At 35.4% G+C, this 20,540-nt stretch overlaps 2 protein-coding genes and 1 pseudogene across 2 annotated transcripts; 2 read left to right on the top strand and 1 right to left on the bottom strand.

Annotated features, from left to right (window-relative positions):
* Positions 1-1,277: 1,277 nt before the first annotated feature.
* LOC143571342 (xyloglucan 6-xylosyltransferase 2 pseudogene) lies at positions 1,278-2,724 on the top strand (annotated as a pseudogene).
* Positions 2,725-7,227: 4,503 nt separating this feature from the next.
* On the top strand, positions 7,228-11,982 carry LOC143571341 (putative histone-arginine methyltransferase 1.3). Its single transcript, XM_077056791.1, has 15 exons — positions 7,228-7,415; positions 8,087-8,149; positions 8,296-8,398; positions 8,600-8,740; positions 8,893-8,996; positions 9,325-9,423; positions 9,502-9,571; positions 9,676-9,772; positions 9,929-9,983; positions 10,145-10,228; positions 10,474-10,551; positions 10,802-10,905; positions 11,163-11,335; positions 11,440-11,591; positions 11,674-11,982. The coding sequence occupies exons 1-15, from the start codon at positions 7,230-7,232 to the stop codon at positions 11,761-11,763; spliced, it is 1,599 nt and encodes a 532-aa protein (XP_076912906.1). The 5' UTR covers positions 7,228-7,229; the 3' UTR covers positions 11,764-11,982.
* Positions 11,983-13,786: 1,804 nt separating this feature from the next.
* Positions 13,787-20,165, bottom strand: LOC143571340 (isoleucine--tRNA ligase, chloroplastic/mitochondrial-like). Its single transcript, XM_077056790.1, has 22 exons — positions 19,915-20,165; positions 18,766-18,964; positions 18,528-18,682; positions 18,338-18,439; positions 18,176-18,245; positions 17,971-18,083; positions 17,816-17,884; positions 17,619-17,726; positions 17,311-17,458; positions 16,986-17,217; positions 16,617-16,903; positions 16,394-16,530; positions 16,139-16,286; positions 15,939-16,070; positions 15,730-15,858; positions 15,532-15,659; positions 15,282-15,446; positions 15,076-15,201; positions 14,911-14,984; positions 14,578-14,827; positions 14,329-14,508; positions 13,787-14,239 (listed from the first exon to the last, which is right to left on the bottom strand). The coding sequence occupies exons 1-22, from the start codon at positions 19,936-19,938 to the stop codon at positions 13,997-13,999; spliced, it is 3,219 nt and encodes a 1,072-aa protein (XP_076912905.1). The 5' UTR covers positions 19,939-20,165; the 3' UTR covers positions 13,787-13,996.
* Positions 20,166-20,540: the final 375 nt, after the last annotated feature.

Raw genomic sequence — 20,540 nt, 5'->3', positions numbered from 1 at the left:
AAATGGGTAATTACAACCACATTCATCTGGATAGCCATTGATAGGTTAGGACACATTAACGTTGTATTAGCAAAGCTTGCTTGCCAAGTCCCTTTTAGACGGGCTGCCATAAAATTGTTGACAGATAAGATGGTTCGTCTAATCTCCAAGTCTTTGCCAATATGCAAACTTTTATGCATACAGCCACGCATGATTTAACGGTTTGTCTAATCAACAATTTCACTAGATTCCTCTAAGCCTTATCAGACCATCACAAATGATTAGATAGTTTGTCTAGCTAAGAATTTACTAATATTCAGTTTAGACATTAGGGTTTAACTTTTGTAGAATTACCCATTGACCCGTTAACTGTCAAATTGACATTTTTGCCATGTAAGTTTCCAAGGTCTATATTGCATGAGATCCACCAGCAACATGCCAACATATAGTTGTAAATGAGCTGGCGAAGGTCATGATGTTAAAAAAGAATCAAAAGCATTAACTCTACGAGAGTATCTTGAGCAAATTTTCTTGCGACATAATAAGTCCATGACAAACCTTTAACTTCTTAAGAGCATTCTCATCCCATTCCCTATAATTATGTGAAAGAAGTTTGCAAATTATAGGGTGAGGTTATAAGTGATAGGGTAGAGAGAGAAATGTAATGATTTTGTATTTTTTAATATTTGTTGGACTAGTTGTTAGTAGATGAGAGAGAAAACTGTAATGATAAAGGTATAAAAATATTATTTAATTGAACATGAGAGAGAAATGTAGTGTTTTTTAGTGTAATTATAGAGATAGGAATGAGAAACGGGTTGAGAATGCTCTAATACTCGGTAAATAGTTGAGGAAATAAAGAACTTTCTTTTTGAAAGTCAAATGAAGAAAAGGACTTCAAACTGTGCTTTTCCTCTTCATTGTTCATACTAAGTAGAATACCATCTAAATAAACCGCAGCATGTACGACTCGTATAAATGAATGTATCTTCGTTCTCAGTTTGTAATTTCTTTTTCTTTTGAACATGTGTCAATTAATGCGGCGGAAAAGTGCATAATAGTTTTAAATCATCACAACGCGTACCAACAGCTAGACAAATTTGTATTTTCCAAAAGTAAATCACTTAACATAAAAAATAAATAAAATAAACATAACATTGTTACTTATTCATAAGGTCAAGGACTACTTATGCCACCACCGACATTTCTAATCTACCAATTTCACAACATCAATTCAATCCAATAAATTAAAATTCAAACCCTAAACCCCCAATCAATCATCAAATAATTACACTACTACTTTTCCGGTCACCGGAATCCACAATTAACATGCTCGATCGCATCATCGGACCTCGCCGGACACGTCACCTCCACCGCCTCCTCCACAAAAGCAAAGTCACCCTCCTCTGTCTCGCCCTAACCCTCGTCATCCTTCGCGCCAATCTCGGCGCCGGCAAGTTCGGCACGCCGGAGCAAGACTTCAACGACATCCGCCACACCTTTTCCCACTTTCGCGCCAAGCGAGCCGAACCACGCCGTGTTCTCGAACAATTACAAACCACAACCGACCAAACGACTAACAATTACGCTGAATTTGATATTAATAAGCTGTTTGTAGATGAAGAAGATGATGTTAAGAAGAACCCAGATGGGCCGTACAGTATTGGGCCCAAGATCTCCGATTGGGATGAACAGAGGAGTGAATGGTTGAAGCAAAACCCGGGTTTTGGTAATTATGTTAATGGGTTTAAGCCTAGGGTGTTGTTGGTAACCGGGTCTTCACCGAAACCGTGCGAGAACCCGGTTGGTGATCATTATCTGTTGAAAAGTATTAAGAACAAGATTGATTATTGTAGGATTCATGGGATTGAGATCTTTTATAACATGGCGTTGCTCGATGCCGAAATGGCGGGGTTTTGGGCGAAGCTTCCGTTGATTAGGAAGTTGTTGTTGAGTCATCCGGAGGTCGAGTTTTTGTGGTGGATGGATAGTGACGCCATGTTTACGGATATGGCGTTTGAGATACCGTGGGAGAGGTATAAAGATCGGAACTTGGTGATGCACGGGTGGAATGAGATGGTGTATGATCAGAAAAATTGGATCGGGTTGAACACGGGGAGTTTCTTGTTGAGGAATTGTCAGTGGTCGTTGGATTTGATTGACGTGTGGGCGCCGATGGGGCCGAAAGGGAAGATTAGGGAGGAAGCGGGGAGGCTTTTGACACGGGAGCTTAAGGATAGACCGGTTTTCGAAGCGGATGATCAGTCGGCGATGGTTTGGATATTGGCTTCGGAGAAGGAGAAATGGGCGGATAAGGTTTATTTGGAGAATCATTATTATCTTCACGGGTATTGGGGGATTTTGGTTGATCGGTACGAGGAAATGATCGCGAGTTACCACCCGGGTCTTGGTGATCACAGATGGCCACTTGTGACTCATTTTGTCGGGTGTAAACCGTGTGGGAAGTTTGGTGATTACCCGGTTGAAAGATGTTTGAAACAAATGGACCGCGCGTTTAACTTTGGGGATAATCAGATTTTGCAGATGTATGGGTTTACTCATAAGTCACTTGCTAGTAGGAGGGTGAAACAAACGAGAAATGATAGTAGTAATCCGCTTGAAGTGAAGGATGAGCTCGGTTTGCTGCATCCTGCGTATAAAGTTGTTAAGGTACCGTCGTCTTGAACATGAAGGGGAAATGGAATACGAAATAGAGTTTGATGATTGATATTTGATCTAGTTTGTTGTTTTTCGACCACGAGTTGGTATCGTGGTCTACATTATGATACTTTGGAGTTGGCGTTTGTATCGTTCGAATGTCATAACAGTTGACTGTATTGGTTTTTTTTTTCTTGTTACTAGAAAGTTTAATTTATATGGAAAACAAACTATAGTTTGAGCCAACTTTTGTTACTAAACATTATCAAGAAAACATGTCTTGTTTCTAGTGTGTTTTTTTGTGTGATTTTGGTTGAAAGGGTTAAATAAGAGAATATAGTTTTATACATTTTATGAATTGTTATGAGGCTTGCATCATACAACATGTTTGTTAAATCAGAGAACATGGTGTGAGTCAACTCAGATGAGATCTTGATTCATTTCATCATTTGTAATGATGTTTGACCTGGCTAAACTTTAATGAGATCTTGATTCATGAAAATTATTCTTGTTGGGTTTGAGTCAATGCGTAGGTTTAGGATCCAAGGATCTTAGAATAACGGCACATGGTGGTTAATGGCGGTTAGGTGCTTACGTTAACGTCAATGATCCTTGGCTCAGCTTGCAAATGTTAGTTGGCTTAACTGTGAGGCAAGGGGGATGCACCACAACGCATGCGGCAAGAATTTTATGGTAACCTAAGACTATCCTCTATGGTGGGTTGCATCGAAGCCCTTCACAGTGCCACGTAAGCACCAGGATGCATCGAAGCCCCAACCAATGATGTCTCGCTGTGGTTTAAAGCCCATTGACGCCCCTATTACACATACGTACACGTACACACACACACACATATATATATCTGTGTGTGTGCGCGCACGCGCGTGTGAGATGGAGTTCATTGGCGCCCATCGTTGTGAAGCCCCCACCCTCAGCGCCCCCTCCCGGCGGTGTTTCACACCCTCGGTGCCCCAAGGGCGCCCATAAAGGCTCGTCTAATGAGGGGTCTCTTTTTTATTCCAATAAGTGTATGGCACTAATAGGGGAGAATACCATTGTACGTCTGTGCTAGGATTTGAACTCGGGCAATGTGAGATTTATGAAGGTGGTAAGCCTTTCAGAGTCCCCCAACAACCAGTTGCACTAAAGTCGTTTAATTTTTATTTATTTGCTTAGGTTAATTGTGGTTTTTCTCTTTACAAGTTTACTTTTACTAGTTAAGGTGTGATCTAAAAGAAGATTTTTGGAGTATTCATTATGGGCTAATTAGGTAACAGGTCATGTAGGCTTGGGTCCAATGCTTTTAAGTCATCTGTCGGTCTTTTGGATTTTAATAAGTAGTTGATTATTTCCTATGTTTTAAAATTTAAACCATAAGTTTCTAGTAGGTAATGTTATAATGCTCTATAATGAAATATGATATTTTGTAAATTTAGAAAATGATTCCCTCTAAAGTCTAAATTGCATTACAATAACTAGATTATTGTCTTAGTGTAATACAAGGATTTTTTTAAAAAAATTTCATAAAGTTGACCAAATATGTAAGCTTTCCCCATTCACATCAATATGTAATGTAGGATTTGGGTGTGAAATTGGGGTCCATACCGGATGATCAATAATTGTTTTTTTTATGTGTTACTATTTTAATTTTGAAGTAGATGAAGATTGATTCAAGGAGCTATGATTTTTTCTATATATATAGTATAATGTGTCTTTTAATTTAGCTTGTATAAAAATGACCAAAATACATTCATGTGCATGCTACATATGATATATTTCTATTAAAAATATGTAGAAGTTAGTGTTGATATCCATAAGCGTTACAAAACTGAAATCACATATCTCAAACTTGTTACTTCTCAACACCATGCCTCAAACCTGTAACATCTGATAAAGCATCATGACCATTTGCGTAAATAATTTATAACTAAAAATACGTGGAGTGTTTCTACATGTGTGGAAAGTGAAACCACGCCCTCCATATATGGTTACGTGTAAATACTGTGTGCGAAATTGAGAATGATGTGACGTCTACGTGATAGTTTCCACACTTGTGGAAGGTGGAACCACATCCCGTGATCTTATAAATGGATGGCTTTTACAAAAGAAACTTCATGATGTATTTACATGTATTAATAAGTGTCTAGTTCTTGAGGTGGTGAGTTTGATTGATCGACTAAAATTGATGACGCTAAAAATCCAACGTGCAAGGCTTGTATTGTTATCTTAGATCTTTAGTAGTTATTTTTGTTTCAAAAATCAAGATTCATAGTTTTGGAATAAAGATTGGGGACTGAAATTTGGGGAGTTTTGAACATTGATAAAGACAACCATATGCTTTCAATCAATTTTGATTTTGTTTCCATGAGAGGGAACACTCCATGTTCTATGTGCTTTTGTAATGGTTCAAATGATTTGGGGTGAGTTTATATTGTAAACACATTAACGAAACTACTAGTTGCAATAAGTATGGAAATTTTGGATTAAGCAACTACTAAATAATTTGGGCATTACACATTTTTACATGCATGACTTGTGGTTTTAGAGTGATTTGGTGCTTGATTTGATCGGGTGCGGGCGTGTCGATAACTCGTGAACTAATGATAGAACTTAAATAAAAATTGTAGTGAAATAGAACATGAAATCGTAAGCTCCTAAGTAGTGGGAGGGGGCCAGGGTTTTGACCACGTGCTTATTAAGGATTAAGGAGTGAGTGGCCAATTCATACACAATAGTTTGGTTAAAGGAACTCAACAGAGCCTTAACAAATGTGAGTCTTCCTAAATAAATTGCCATTGCTTATGGACCCGATCCTAGGTGATGCAGATTAGCATGAAGCTTGGGCGAAATTAAGAGGAGATATAAACCAAACGATTTTGAAGAATCAACGAACGAGTTGTGATTAAGTGTGAAATGCCACTCTAACTCAGAGCTAGTTGGTTATCCTCGAAACGCGCCGAGGCACAAAAGTTGACCGAACATCTAGAGGCAAAGCATTAATTCGGTGTGGGCCGCTAGAGCGGTACCAAATTGAAACAAACTTTGAATACAAGATATGACCTCAAAATAAAAATGGTCAATGTTAACAAGTGTGACGATTGGTGATAAGTTTCCTTGTTGAGATGAAAACAACCTGAATCACCAGCTAAGAGTCTAAGACCATTAAATGAACTCCTAGTGATAAAGAAGGCAAGGATGTACATACAACCGTGAGGTTTGCCCGGCCCGGCCCAAGGGTGAGGCAGGTTAGTCGACGGCCATAAGTCCGACACCCCACTAGGCCCGAAAGTTGTTTTTATAAAAAAAAATTATATGTATTTTTATGAAACAAAATATGTATAATCAATGTTTCAACACAATTACATAAACAATAGCTTGGTCTAGTGACAAAGAGGTATGACAAAGAACCAAGAGGTTGTGGGTTATATTCTTATTTGAGACATTTTTAAGTTTATTTTTATACAAAAGTTTTTTACACAACTCAAATCCTAACTAAGTAAACCCATTTAAAATTAAATTGTTTAAACCCAACAAAATATTCCTTTTACTTAGGGCCCAAAAAAAATTTCGTCTTCGGCCCAACAAAATTTCGTCTTCTCGGAGTCGGCCCTGAGGTTTGCCTAGAAGCGACAACCGAGAGTGAATAATAACTCATTAATCGAGCGCTCTTGCGCCGAAGATGAGCAAGACTAAGTGATCTAACGAAGCTATGAGATGCAAAAACATTCTAATAATTAAATAATAAAATTTTAAATTACCAGTCTCATAACAATATATTATATGATATGTTTATTATTTTTCCCCCCATTTTACGTAGTTACTAAATGTTACTGTTTCATCACTTACCCGTCTATTATAGCATATACTTGTCTCAAAATACATAAAAGAAAAAGGAAAAAGGAAAAAGTAAAAACCAAAGAGAAAAAGTGGTAACAAGTTAGTGAGTTACTAGTAGATGTGGTAAGTATATAATATGTTTCTAGTTGTTTGTTACTTTGGGAGTGAAGTAAGTAAAGTAAAACAAAGTAAAGTTACGCCCCGTTTGTTATTTTTTAGAGATTTAAGTCTGAATCTGAATACCATATCATGTTAAGAGGTGGTTCAAATGTCTGAAATCTGAATCATTAAGAGGTGGAGGCTAGAGACGAACCTATAGTCGTCGGAGATGGAGCCTAGTCTCCGAGTTAGAAGTTAATGGAGGCCGGAGACAAATATATGTTTTTTTTGGGTTAAGAGGTTTTCAGACCCACTAAAAGCTCTTACTGGTTCAGATGCTATTAAGACGCTGAACCTCTTAATGCCAGAAAAAAAACAAACAGCCCCACGTCTGATTACATCTGACCGAATCAGACGTTTTTTTCTATTCAGAGAAAAGAGGCAAAAACAAACATAGGCTTGTTATTAGTGCGGCCCTCTTAAATAAATCTCCACTCTCCTTCAAACTCCACCTTTTCTTTTTCTTTTTCACTCTCTAAACACAACACAACACAACACAACACAACACATAAACCCTAGCTTCTGTTTCACTTATTATTCTCACATTCATTCTGTTCTCCGTACACTCACATACACACGCAATCAATCAATCAATCATGGATGATACTAATACTGACACTTTCACCGTAGCCTCCATCAATCTCCTCGCTTCCACACCTCCCACACATCTTTCCGGTCCTCTGTCCGCCAGTTTCCGCTCCGCTTCTGGTTTCCCGGAGCTCCAGTTCTTCCTCGAACCCGACGGACAACACTCGCTTAACTTCCACCTCACTACCACTCAGGTATTCTATTATTATTATTATTATTATTATTATTATTGTTCTTTCTGTTATTCAATTCGCCGTGTTGTAGAAACCTCTAGGTGCTAGTCCCGTGGTGCGGTACGGACTAGTGATTAATTGGATTGGAATTTATTTGTTTTTATTATTTAAATGTACATATTTATGATATAACAACTTATAGAATTTTGACTGATCTTGACCAAATAACAATTAATCAGCTGCTAAAGGTGCTGACTAGTCGGGATGTTTAGAACCATGGTTGAAGTATGTTAGGCATGCGTGTTGTTTTCATCGAATTAGGGCTTGATTTGCATTAATTGGATTATGTTTTGATTGGTTTGTTAACTCCTGAATGCTTGGAATATTGATATTGTTATGAATTAGTTGGTAAAGTTTTATGGTTATTGGATGAAGGATTAGTGATCTAGTGACTAGTGCTGTATATGTCAGAGTCCACCTTTGAAAGTATATAATGCTGTTTGAGTTGTAAATCTGACTAGCACTTGGTTGATGTCATTGTCATATTGTGGGTCCCGTATCTGTGAGTTGGTGTATGCTGAAACTTGAATAGAGTTATAGAGATGAGATAATTCAAATGATGGTATGACATCATACAGAAAATATTTGGTTTGTATTCATGTGTTTGTATCTTACTATTTTGGGGCTTTCAGCTTTTCAAGTTAGGTGAATCTCAATCACTTTGTGTATCGGAAGGTTCTGAGACCATCAAAGAGGTAGGCCGATGTGAATTAACTTTTATCGCTTGCAATTCATATTTTACCCAATTGACTGGTTTAACATTTTAAAGTTTTAGTTTGTGTTATTATGATGTGCAGTATGTATGCATCCGTGATTAATAGTATTTTTATGCTTGAATCAGAAAACTTATTCAAAGGGGATTACTATTCAATTTAAAGATGAGGAAGAAAGTAGCTCCTTTCATAATGCATTTGAGCTATGGAAAAGTAAAGTGAATGTTCAAGGTTTGTTGCCTTATGCAACCATTATATATCATGTATTGATGTTATAATTTTGTTTAACTTTTGCAATTTATTTTATTACATGATTACACCTAGTGAGATGAAACAAAAGAGTGAAAATATTAATCACAGTGGGGTTATATTTTTGTAGCAGCAAATGCTAGTGCAAATGGGCATGTTTATTTATTGTTTTTTTTTTCACAGGATCAACCTTACCAAATGGAACAATTTCTTCTAAAAGCAAGTTTGATGATAAAATAGAATCATCTTCTGCTAAAATGTACTTCCATTACTACGGGCAACTGCTTCATCAACAAAATATGATGCAGGATTATGTGAGAACAGGTCATTATACCATCTTGTGCTTTTCCAGGCTAGTGTTAGCATGTATTACAATGTGATGCCAGGATGTATTAGCTCATTTCAATAAGCATGGTTTGAATGCTTGTTTTGGGATTTTATGGAGTTGAATTGCAAGATAAATGTTTGTTGTTTAGGCTCCTACTATGCCGCGGTTATGGAGAATCAAGCAGATTTTGCTGGGAGGGTAGTGGTTGATGTTGGTGCTGGAAGTGGCATATTATCACTGTTTGCTGCACAGGTGTGTACTAATTGCTACTTACGTTGGGTGTTTGGATTCACGTTTTGAAACTGATTAGCTGATTATTGTAACTTGAAGTCGCAATAGTTTTTTTTATTGGTTTGATAAAAAAGATTATTTGTTTGCTTATTTAGAGTTAAAAAGTCACTTTTGGATGACCGGTTGCATACAACTGCAAGTCTGTAACAATTAAAAACTTACTATTGCAACTTCAGTATCACACTCACTTGAAAACGCACATCCAAACACTCCTGTGCTTCACATACATCTCATTTTACGACGTGTTGTCACGTACACCGATTAATCACATGTTCTTGGCACTTGTTAGGCTGGTGCAAAGCATGTTTATGCTGTGGAAGCATCTGAAATGGCTGGTTATGCTCAAAAGCTTATTGCTGGGAACCCTAGTCTGGCACAAAGAATTACGGTTGTTTTTAATACATATTATACCACTTTAAATCTTGGATGTGTTATGCTTAGCGGACATGCTGCCATTGAAATGCAGGTTATCAAGGGCAAAGTTGAAGAAGTAGAGTTGCCTGAGAAAGCCGATATATTAATATCAGAGCCTATGGGTTAGTTTATTAATCATTATTACCATATTTCTATTATGTTGTTATTGATGATTTGAAAAAAACTCTTTTTTACATGTTATGCCATTATTGCCTCTTACTTACAGGCACTCTGTTAGTGAATGAAAGAATGCTTGAGTCGTATGTTATTGCAAGAGATCGGTTTCTTGTTCCTAATGGGAAAATGTTCCCAACTGTTGGAAGGTGATTTTTATTCATGTTAAGTTCAATTCTAATGTTGTAGTTGATATTTTTTTCCTAAATTCCCATAACTCACATGTATTATAGACGAGAAACAATGTACACACGATGTTATGCCATTTAATACGGGTTCTCCGCGTTCTTTTCTTTATATTGTAGAATCCACATGGCACCATTCAGCGACGAGTATCTTTATGTTGAAGTTGCAAACAAGGTATGTGTATTTTATATTGTTTTTGATATTATTTGTTTAATGTGTCCTTTTTATAATTATAGATCAATAGTATCTTGATTGTTATTCACACATAGTGGTCTGCATATATGATATCACTATAAGAGGTATACTTGATTCAATTATACTTGCTTGTTATGCAGGCCCTATTTTGGCAGCAACAGAACTATTATGGGGTTGATTTGACATCATTACATGGAACTGCATTTCAAGGATATTTTTCACAGGTTTGTCTTGCTTGTTTACATAAAATAGGCCAACTTGTATGCTATTGATTCTCGTAAGGTTTTCTAGAAGCTTCTTGTGTTCAATTATCACAATCTTGTTAACTATGTGCCATTTGTTATAATTATATCTTTTTTTAAACTATGGTTCTCAGCTACTTTATTACTTTTCAATATTTGATTGTCATTCTTGATATTTCTGTTTTCTCTTATCTAATATAAGTTTTTTGGTTGAAATTGTTTTGCAGCCTGTGGTTGATGCTTTTGACCCAAGGTTATTGGTGGCTCCTGCAGTTTCTCATGTCATCAATTTTACTACTATCAAGGTATTGCAATTTTCAACTGATAATGACCGATTAATCTTACAATTTTACATCTTAATCATCTTCAAGAATTTGTGTACATTTTTCTAAAAAAGGAACTCTGTTGTTCATTGTTTAGGGTTAAAAGATCTAAAAATGCCTGTGTTTATAAACATGAGTAGACCTTAATGTTAACCTACAAAAACAATTTTTGGCCGATTCATGTTTGTCATTAAATATACACGTTACACTTGCTTTATAATTTCATTTTCAGGAAGAGGACTTGTATGAAATTGATGTACCATTGAAATTCACAGCGTCTGTCGGCACAAGAATACATGGTCTGGCATGTTGGTTTGATGTTCTATTTAATGGCAGGTGATGATCTTATGCTGTTAATTGCGTATTTATATGGGTCGGGTTGGGTTGTGTTGGCTCTTAAATATGATTTAAAAGCTATAATATCACAATTTTATTCTATCTGAATAAAACAATACAAAAGGTTGTATGCATTAATTGCAATTTGGGGTGACCTTCCATTGGATATATCACATTATACATAGGCTGAAAGCCTGAAACTTTGATCTGTAGTATGTGCACTAGTTAAGTTGTATATTAAATTTGTCGACTTACAGCACTGTCCAAAGGTGGCTAACCACGGCTCCTGGTGCACCCACAACTCATTGGTACCAACTACGCTGTGTCCTGGCTCAACCCGTATACGTCATGCCTGGTCAAGAAATTACAGGTCGTCTTCACATGATTGCTCACAGTGCTCAGAGTTACACAATCAACCTAACCATGTCAGGTCAGTTAAAAGATTATTGTTGTTATTATTATTATTATTATCAGTTAATAAACTACACTCAATCATGTAACTATATGTGACTGTTTGAGATTTGTGTTTTGTAGCTAAAATGTGGGGGCCAGTTGCTGAACAAGGAGGAATATTACAAACATCAGGCGGCAGATTCGATCTAAAAGAACCATATTATCGTATGTCTCAATCACAAGCATACTCAGCGTCCCAAGATCAACAATCAAATCAGTTGTTACAGTCACAGGTACGCATAACCTTAAAAACAATGTTCTACATTCTCTTTTTTGATACTCTGTCGATCTGGATTTTGTTGGCTGCTATTTCAGGATCTACAACTTCCGTCTTTGGACGAAGACGGTTCAGATTTTATCGAACAACCACAAAATGATTCTACCGTCCAAATTCAGTCTTCGTGAAGAATTGCATTTGAGATGTTTACAAATGGTGAAGGTGATCGATCCATGATGTAACATTATACAAGGCACCCTGAAATGTCAGGCCCAAGACTGTTCTTTACTCTTGTGCAATGCCTGTAAATTAGGCTGACCTTTCTTTTATCTTTTTATTTTTTTAGAGTGTTTGTTCTTTCTGCTAAAAAAGTTGGACTAATAATTTATTTCTAGCTTCTAGTGGAAGTAGACTTTGATGTCAATGAAGTTCATTTGATCATTAATTGTTACTTTGAGAAAAAATTACAAGGATGTGTCACACCAGTAAAGTTTCGGTCGTCCCGTTCAAAGCTACAATTACAAAACTTCTAAAATATGTAATATGCGTGCTCAATTCGTTTAACCTATAGGTTTTATAACGTCTGATCATGTTATAACTTGATGGTATTATTCGACCATGTTTAGGTTACATGACTTAAAGCGTGTTTGGATTGAGGTTGTCATTAGCATGAATAAATTTATGGGTTGTGTTAAATCAACTAAATCATCTGGGTTGCCATACCCAACAGTCATTTTCGGAATAAAAATAGAAACGTAATTAACCCAAACAACCAACGCAAACCTCGGTCGGTCAACCAACTATTAGTTGGCCATTTTTTAAATTTTTATTGACCAATGGCATTCTCTTATTGGTTATTATATATTGTGATGGTTTATATTAATATTGTATTGACATGAACCAAAATTATAGTTTTAAAATTATCCATTTAGATTCAATAATTGTGTTAGGTTAAAATCCAAACCAATAGGTTAAACTGTTTGGACCATTTTTTTTTAAATTTGTCTTTCCGACTCAACTATTTTGATCCGCTACAAATTTTTTAAAACAAGACGTTGTGAGCTATATCATTTTTTATTAAAGTAGTTATTACATAAACCAAAGTTATCATTTTTTAAAATGACCTGTACGTATTCGATGGTTGTCTCTCGTCAAATAAGAAAGAAACATATGATGCAATTGTAGTCCGAAATGTGACAAACACGATTTGATAGTATGATTGTAAAATCGAAAAGTGTACATTAAACGCAAAAACATACAAAAAATTTTATAAAATAAACAATAACCTCTAATAAAAAAATGGTGGATGGGTCATCACCAATGCATTTTAGCATGCATTTAGTGAGTAAATGTTGATGGGTTGGAAGAGAGATGCAAAAATGTCTTTTGCATTTAGAGCATATGTTCATGGGTGTCCATATGGTGTCGTTTGTATGTAAAAACGAAAGTAACAAACCACTTGTCTCATTAGAGTGATACTGTCTAACACCATTGGTATGTGGACACGGACAAAAGCAAACGGTTGAGAGTAGGACCCACTCATATTTAAATATAATTAAATAAAATAAAAAATATATTGGTCGATTGATTTTTAAAAAGTTGTATGTTTCTTAATTTATTCTAGATTTCTTTAAATGTTGTATGTTTTAATATAAGTTGTAAAGTGTGTTTTTATCTCAGAATTGTTTATTTTTATTAACGTTTTTTTCATCTTTTATTATTTAAGTTATTTAATATTTACGAAATATAAAAAATACTTAATTATAAAATATATAAAATGATATTTGATTAAATAAGGGGAAAAGTAGATGGTGAGGTTGCGGTTTGAAACAAGGACATATAATGCCCTTTAGACTTTAGAGGGCAACAATTTACCACTAGAGATGTTTTTAGTGTGAAAAATTGAGTTTGGTCGGGTTGTACATGAAGGAAGAGTAGTGGGTTGTACATGAAGGAAGAGTAGTGGGTTTTTTTTTTTTTTTTAAAAAAAAAAACTTGGGTTGTGTTTGTTGTGAACAGTAGTATCTTTAATGACCTGATCAATCAGATTGATAAGAACAAAAGATGACTCCAGGAATTATTTTTATTGCATAAATGCAACACAACCCGAGCCGACCCATTCATAAGTAAATACGATGAAACTGTCAACTGTAAATAAGTAAATGAGATGAAACTGTCACCTGTAATATTGTTGCTACAAATCACTGTGTGAAAAAGGAATACATTATGATGAATAACACAAGAAAAATTATTGCAAAGTAATTCACTCTGCATCACAGATTGCATTTTATGATTTATAATCTGCAGACACTAAACACATCTGTTTTGGATCAACCCAACCCAATCCGTACAAAGAACCCCTTTTTGACCTGTTATCAAATCTGCCCATTATGCCGGTTCGAGTGTGTGAATTTATCTTTGTCAACTGACAGCTGCAAGAGCGGGAACTGGTTGGCCAGCAATAACATCATAGCAACGTTTGCAAAGTGTAGGATGATCAATAAACGAACCAACTTGAGGTGAAAAATTCCAGCATCTTTCGCATTTTGTCCCTTCAGCACGCGATACTCCGATCCATATTTTATTTTCTCCTTGAATCAAATATTCTCCAGAGTATGGTATGTTTTTAGCTGATAAATCATCCAATGTAGAAAGAATCTTAACCTGCAGTTTCACCAGTCAACTTTTTAAACAACTTTCATCAAAACTCAGAATATTGTCATTCTAATAATGATTTCTTATGCCAGAAATACCTGAGACGTTATGAATATGCGATGCAGTGAGTCCGCATCAACTTTAGCTTCACACTTGTTCCTTAATCTCGCAGCAAGATTATCATCAGAACTATGAAGGTACACCTTTGCCTCCAGGCTGGAACCAATAAGTTTGCCAGTGCGAGCACTCTCCAAAGCTTTATTTACCTCGGTTCTCAACTACCAAAATTCATACGCAGAATTAATAAAATAACCAATAAAAATATTAAAATATACTATTGAGGTTACCTCAAGTATTTTCTCCCAAAAATCAATTTCTTCCTGAGGAAAAGTAAGCCATCTTTTGTTTACTTCAGGCCATTTTGACTCAAATACGAATTTTGCCATGTCAGCGTTGCCAATATTATATTCAAAAGGGAGATTTTGCCACACGTCTTCAGCTAGATGAGGCAGTATTGGAGCGATTACTTTCACTATTGAAAGTAGATGAGCTGCAAGGACTGTTTGACAACTTCTCCTTGTGAAACTTGAAGCTCCCCTGAGATAAAAGGCAGCATCTCAAAGTCAACTCAAGTTGACTGTACAAAGTCAAACTTTATTAAATCGTAAGAAAGTTTTTACCCAACATAAAGGCGGTCTTTGGCAACATCGAAATAGAAATTCGAGAGATCCACAATAGCAAACCGTTGAATGATCTGAAATGAAACAATTTACACTTAACCAATTACAAATTTACAATTAATCAATAAGAAATCTTTAAAACCAAAAATTAAAACAAATTCTTACCTGAAATATTTTGAAGAACTGATAGCTTTCATAGCTTTCTTTGATATTTTTTACAACACTTTCAAGCTGAAACAGAGCATGCTGATCAATCTCGGGAAGTTCATCATACGCAATAGTATTTTCAGCCTACAAAAGATAATACACTTCATAAAATTTTATTTACTTTAAATACATATCAAAGAAATATTTTCAAAAATAAGACATACTTTCCAATCATGAAGATTTCCCAAAAGAAACCGTAAAGTTCCTCTTAATTTTCTATACATATCAGACATTTGGCGAAGAACTTGAGGACCAATTAAAACGTCTCCTGTATAATCTACACTTGAGACCCAAAGTCTAAGTACATCTGCTCCATAAGAAGGTGCTTCCTAGAAGAAAGTAAAAAAAAACAATTCAATATAAACAGATTATTATAAGTATTATGATATTAATTACTGCAAAACAACCACTAACCCCTTGATTCTTCCCTCCTTCAATTATGGTACGTGGATCAACGACATTACCCAAAGATTTACTCATTTTTAAACCCTTATCATCAAGCACAAATCCGTGTGTTATAACTCCAGAATACGGAGCTTTTCCTGTGATATTTATCAAAATTTAATAAAAATAATATAACAAATGAGATGTTGTTGAATTAACAATTTGTACCTTTTGTTGCAACACTAGTCAATAAAGAACTTTGGAACCAACCCCGATGTTGATCTGAACCTTCAACATACAAATCTGCAGGAAAACTAAGCCCATTTCTATTCTCCAAAACCGCAGCCCATGAGGAACCTGCAAATATTTCTCATTTTTAATGTCCAAAGTTGTAAATTGTACAAGAATTACTCATGTTTAATCAGTAATTAATATACCTGAATCAAACCAAACATCCATTGTATCGGTTCCTTTCACATAATCTGATGCTTTATCACGATAACTCTCAGGAAGCAATTCTTCTAATGACATGTACCACCATGCATCACTGCCCTTTTGAGATATGATTGCTGGCAAATGTAACCATAATAATATAAGTTCACTTTAAAATATGTATTAAATTCTTTTTTTGCCTTACATTTGATATGATCAACTGTTTCTTCATTTAGCAGGGGCTCTTTCGTATCTGCATGATAGAAAACTGGAATCGGGACGCCCCATGTCCTCTGGCGCGATATACACCAATCTGAACGGCTGGAAGTCATTGTAGATATTCTGTTTTCTGCCTGAATGACAAAACAGATAACAGTAATAATAATGATAACTGATTAGGATTTATTGAACATATCAGCAATCTTCAATTTCCAAAATAGAAAGCATATGTGCATAATACCTGAGATGGGGTCCATGTAACTTGATTAATGGCATTCATAGCAGACTCACGGAATCCTTCAACAGAAGCAAACCATTGTGCGGTTGCCCTAAAAATTGTAGGCTTTTTTGTTCGCCAATCATATGGATACTTGTGCTCTAAAGTTTAATAAACAATAACATTTAAATTAGAATTTCAAGTAAAGAATTTCAATGGTATAACAAATAAATTGTTTATGACTTACTGTAAGGTTCCACCATAACAATTGATAAACGTTCATCCAAGTGATCAATTACAGATGCATTACCATCACCCAATACATCAAGCCCACTAAATATCCCGGCTTCTTCTGTAAACTTCCCTTCATCATCTACTGGGGATACTATAGGCAACCCATATTTTAAGCCAGTTATATAATCATCCTGCCCGTGACCCGGGGCCGTGTGAACAAGCCCGGTTCCTGACTCTGTTGTAATATAATCCCCACCAATCACAACAGGACATTCTTGGCCATTTATTGGGTGTGCATATCTATTTGTACAGATATTATACGTATAACTAAGTTAGTAAGTAATTTAATATAAGTTATTCAGTTAATTCAAACAATAAGGACCTGTAGTTTTCAAGATCTGAACCAAAAACTGTTTTCTTAACAGCAAGCTTCACATTCCATTTGGCTTCAAGTGTTGGCACAAGATCCAATGCAACTATGAAAAAGGGTGACTCTTGACCTTTTAAAACATTACCAAATCTCTTATCTTTGTCTCCGAGAGATGAATCAGTGTCAGGTGAAAAGGGCAGTGCTTCAACAACCGCGTATTGGAGCTTTGGATTCACTGCAACAGCTGCAAAATAAAAAAGAAAGAAAGAAAATATAAACATGTGATTATATATTTATATGTAGATAGGCTTGGAAACTTACACACACAAACACATACCAGCATTTGCAGGAATAGTCCAGGGAGTGGTGGTCCAAATTGCAAGGGACAATTTGGGAAGAAATTCATCTAGTAATCCATCTTTAGTTGGAGTTTGTAATATTTTGAAAATTGCATACATGCTCTTTGAAACATGACCTTCAGGATACTGCATTAAAAGGTCAAACAGAGTGAGAATATTTCAGAAGACTAAGAAGCTTTAACACCCGTATGAAAAAGTTACAAACTTTGATTAAATAGATCTTATTTATTATTTCTGTAGGAAGAGTTAATATTAGATCAAATAAGAGGCTGTGAAATTAACTTACCTCTAACTCAGCCTCTGCAAGAGCAGTGCGGGATGACGGACTCCAGTGAACTGGCTTTCTCCCTCGATATATGAATCCTTTGAAAACCATTTGCCCAAACACTTCAATCTAAAGGCCAAAAGGAGAAAATTACAAATATAATGATAACGGAGCAAATAAAAATAACCTAGAGGTGATACTAGTTTAAGCTTAATTACCTGAGCAGCCTCATATTCTGGATCAAGAGTTAGATAAGGGTTATCCCAATCAGCCCATACTCCAAATCTCTGTTGACAGAAAGTAATGAAACTTTAATTTTCTATCAATCCTTAAAGATAACCTTAAAACAAGTATAGTAGCTGTTTAAACTGACCTTGAATGATGCCATTTGTGCCTTCACAGTTGCTTTGGCAAATTTAGCAGCTTTTGCTCTCAATTTTAATGGTGTTAGCTCCTTTCGTGTTTCTTGGTCCAGTGACTGCAATACTAAGATAATTTTACGGAAAATTACCAATTATTAAAGCTAGAAGCTTCCAGAAAATTTTAAGCTTAATACACAATCACAAACTATCACTTGCCTTTTAACTCAATTGGCAGACCATGACAGTCCCACCCGGGAATGTAATTAACTTTACAGTTTTGAAGAAGCTGTCATAAAAGCAAAACACGTAACAAAAGTTCAGATACACATTCACCGTATTCACTGTACTTAATACTATTATAAACATAAATCACCATACCTTATACCGGTTAATAATATCCTTCAAAATCTTGTTTAATGCATGTCCCATGTGTAAATCACCATTAGCATATGGGGGGCCATCATGAAGAATAAAACTCGCCTATCAAAAGAAAATCAATATTATATAAGATTTTGGATAAGAACTTTGAAACAAAAAAAGAAGAACTCAAATAAGCTTCAAAACTGACCCCATTATTCCTTTCAGCAACTTTCTTAAAAACCTGATTTTCATCCCATAATTTCTGGATTTCGGGTTCCCTAACAGCCGAATTAGCCCTCATCCCAAAAGTTGTTTTGGGAAGGTCAACGGTATGCTTGTACTTACCATCTCCTTGCTTTGTTCCTAGCACACGGAATACACATCAATCAGTTATAGACTTACAAGTCAAATGTGGTCAAAGGTCTACACAGTAACCAAGTTTGTACCTTTGGCTTCTTTCTTGGCAGCCATCACAGGTCCGCGAGACCTACGTTTCGATTGAGTGCAAAACGCACTCCTAGGATTAATATGACAGTATGTAAAATCGAAGAGAGACGAGAGCTCAATCGCAGAGCGTCTTTGGAAATCAATGATGCTAAGAGAGGATGTTTTTCTAAACGATGAGCAACTTCTCAATGATAGAACCTGCACAGTTATTGTCAACGAATTGATATGACTCACCAAAGCGTAAAACACACACAAACGGTTATTGAATAACTCTCAATATATTATATTGGAAATATAACTCGGTTTATATATACCAACTCTTACCAATTTTAATTACAATTCAATTAGAAAACTAACTTGCTAACCAAGGCATTACCTATTATAATTACAATTCAATTAGAAAACATAACCAACTACGACTGACTTGTCAATATTGGTTCATCAAGTTTACCAACTTGTGACTTGGAGTATGAAATTACCAACATATTGCACATCATAAATAAAAAAATAAATACCATGTAAATATCAACACAGCATATGAAACTTGAGTTGCAATAATTAAAAAAATATCATACAAACTAGGGGTGTGCAAGAAACCGAAAAAAACGATCCGAAACAAAAACGGACGGTTTGGTTTTATGTTTTTGTAAAAACCGAACTAACGTTTCGGTTTTGGTTTTGGTTTTGCATGTAATAGAAAACGAAAAAAAACGAACCGAACTGAACAGAATTTCTAGATTTTCATTTTTCGTATTTTTTTAGATTAGTAATATATAAGAATTTAATAAATATGTAACTCAAATATTTTTTGCGAAATGTATAACAGTCAATTAGTTAATGATTAACAAAATTATTTATAACTAAATTCATTATTTTCGGGCAACCCGAAAAACCGAACCCGAGTGATTACAAAAATCCAAAATTTTGGTTTTAGCCCAAAACCGCACCTAACCTAACCGCACCACGTTCACCTATTATAAACTAAGAAATCAGTCTCCTTATAACCACTTATTAAAAATGCGTAACTTTAAACAGGCATTTAGTCGAACAGTTGGTGTGCAAGCCAATAAACAAGAGGAATCCTTGTATTACAGAAGTGGGCTTTGAAATTATGAACTCAAACACAAACATGTATGTATAATACTTACGGTGTGAGAAGTTTGCATCGCCATTGTTGATGAATTTGGTGATGTGAATTGATGCTACAAGTTGTGAGGTTCCATTAAGGACGAAGGGTGTTGTTTGGATAAGTGTAAAGTGATGGCAGAGCAGCTTGTTTCTCTGCAAGAGGATGTTAATGTTAAGATTAATGAATCATCATCATCATCCTCGTTTATTTGTCATTCCATTTGGTGCAATCTATGTCATTGAAATGTATGTGTTGGGGGATAGATAATATTAATATCCTAAGTTAAATATGTCCCTCAAAACAATATTATTATACCTTTCATTTTTTTTTCATTTATTGTAAAATTTTAATAATTATTACTATTTTTTTTAAAAGGCCAATAATATTAAAGAGGGAAAATAAGCTACCCACGAGACGTAAGAAGGCTAGCATCATACAAGAAAAGAAAAATAAACTTTATAAGGCGGAAACATATAACAAACTATAATGGGAAATTCACAAAATTAAACTTGCACCATTTCTCTCATTCTAAACTTGAGCGCTTACTTCTTTTCTTTACCCATAAAAATGATGTTAGTTTTATGTCATTTACCATCTTGGACGCTGAAAGAGGAACATGGTTAAGAATAAAATCATTTCTTGATT

This window comes from Bidens hawaiensis, unplaced genomic scaffold (genome assembly GCF_021521415.1).
Source record: "Bidens hawaiensis isolate Kalapana, Puna unplaced genomic scaffold, B.hawaiensis_p1.1 tig00025353_1, whole genome shotgun sequence".
Taxonomy (NCBI): domain Eukaryota; kingdom Viridiplantae; phylum Streptophyta; class Magnoliopsida; order Asterales; family Asteraceae; genus Bidens; species Bidens hawaiensis.
This window is presented reverse-complemented; position numbering and strand designations above follow the sequence as displayed.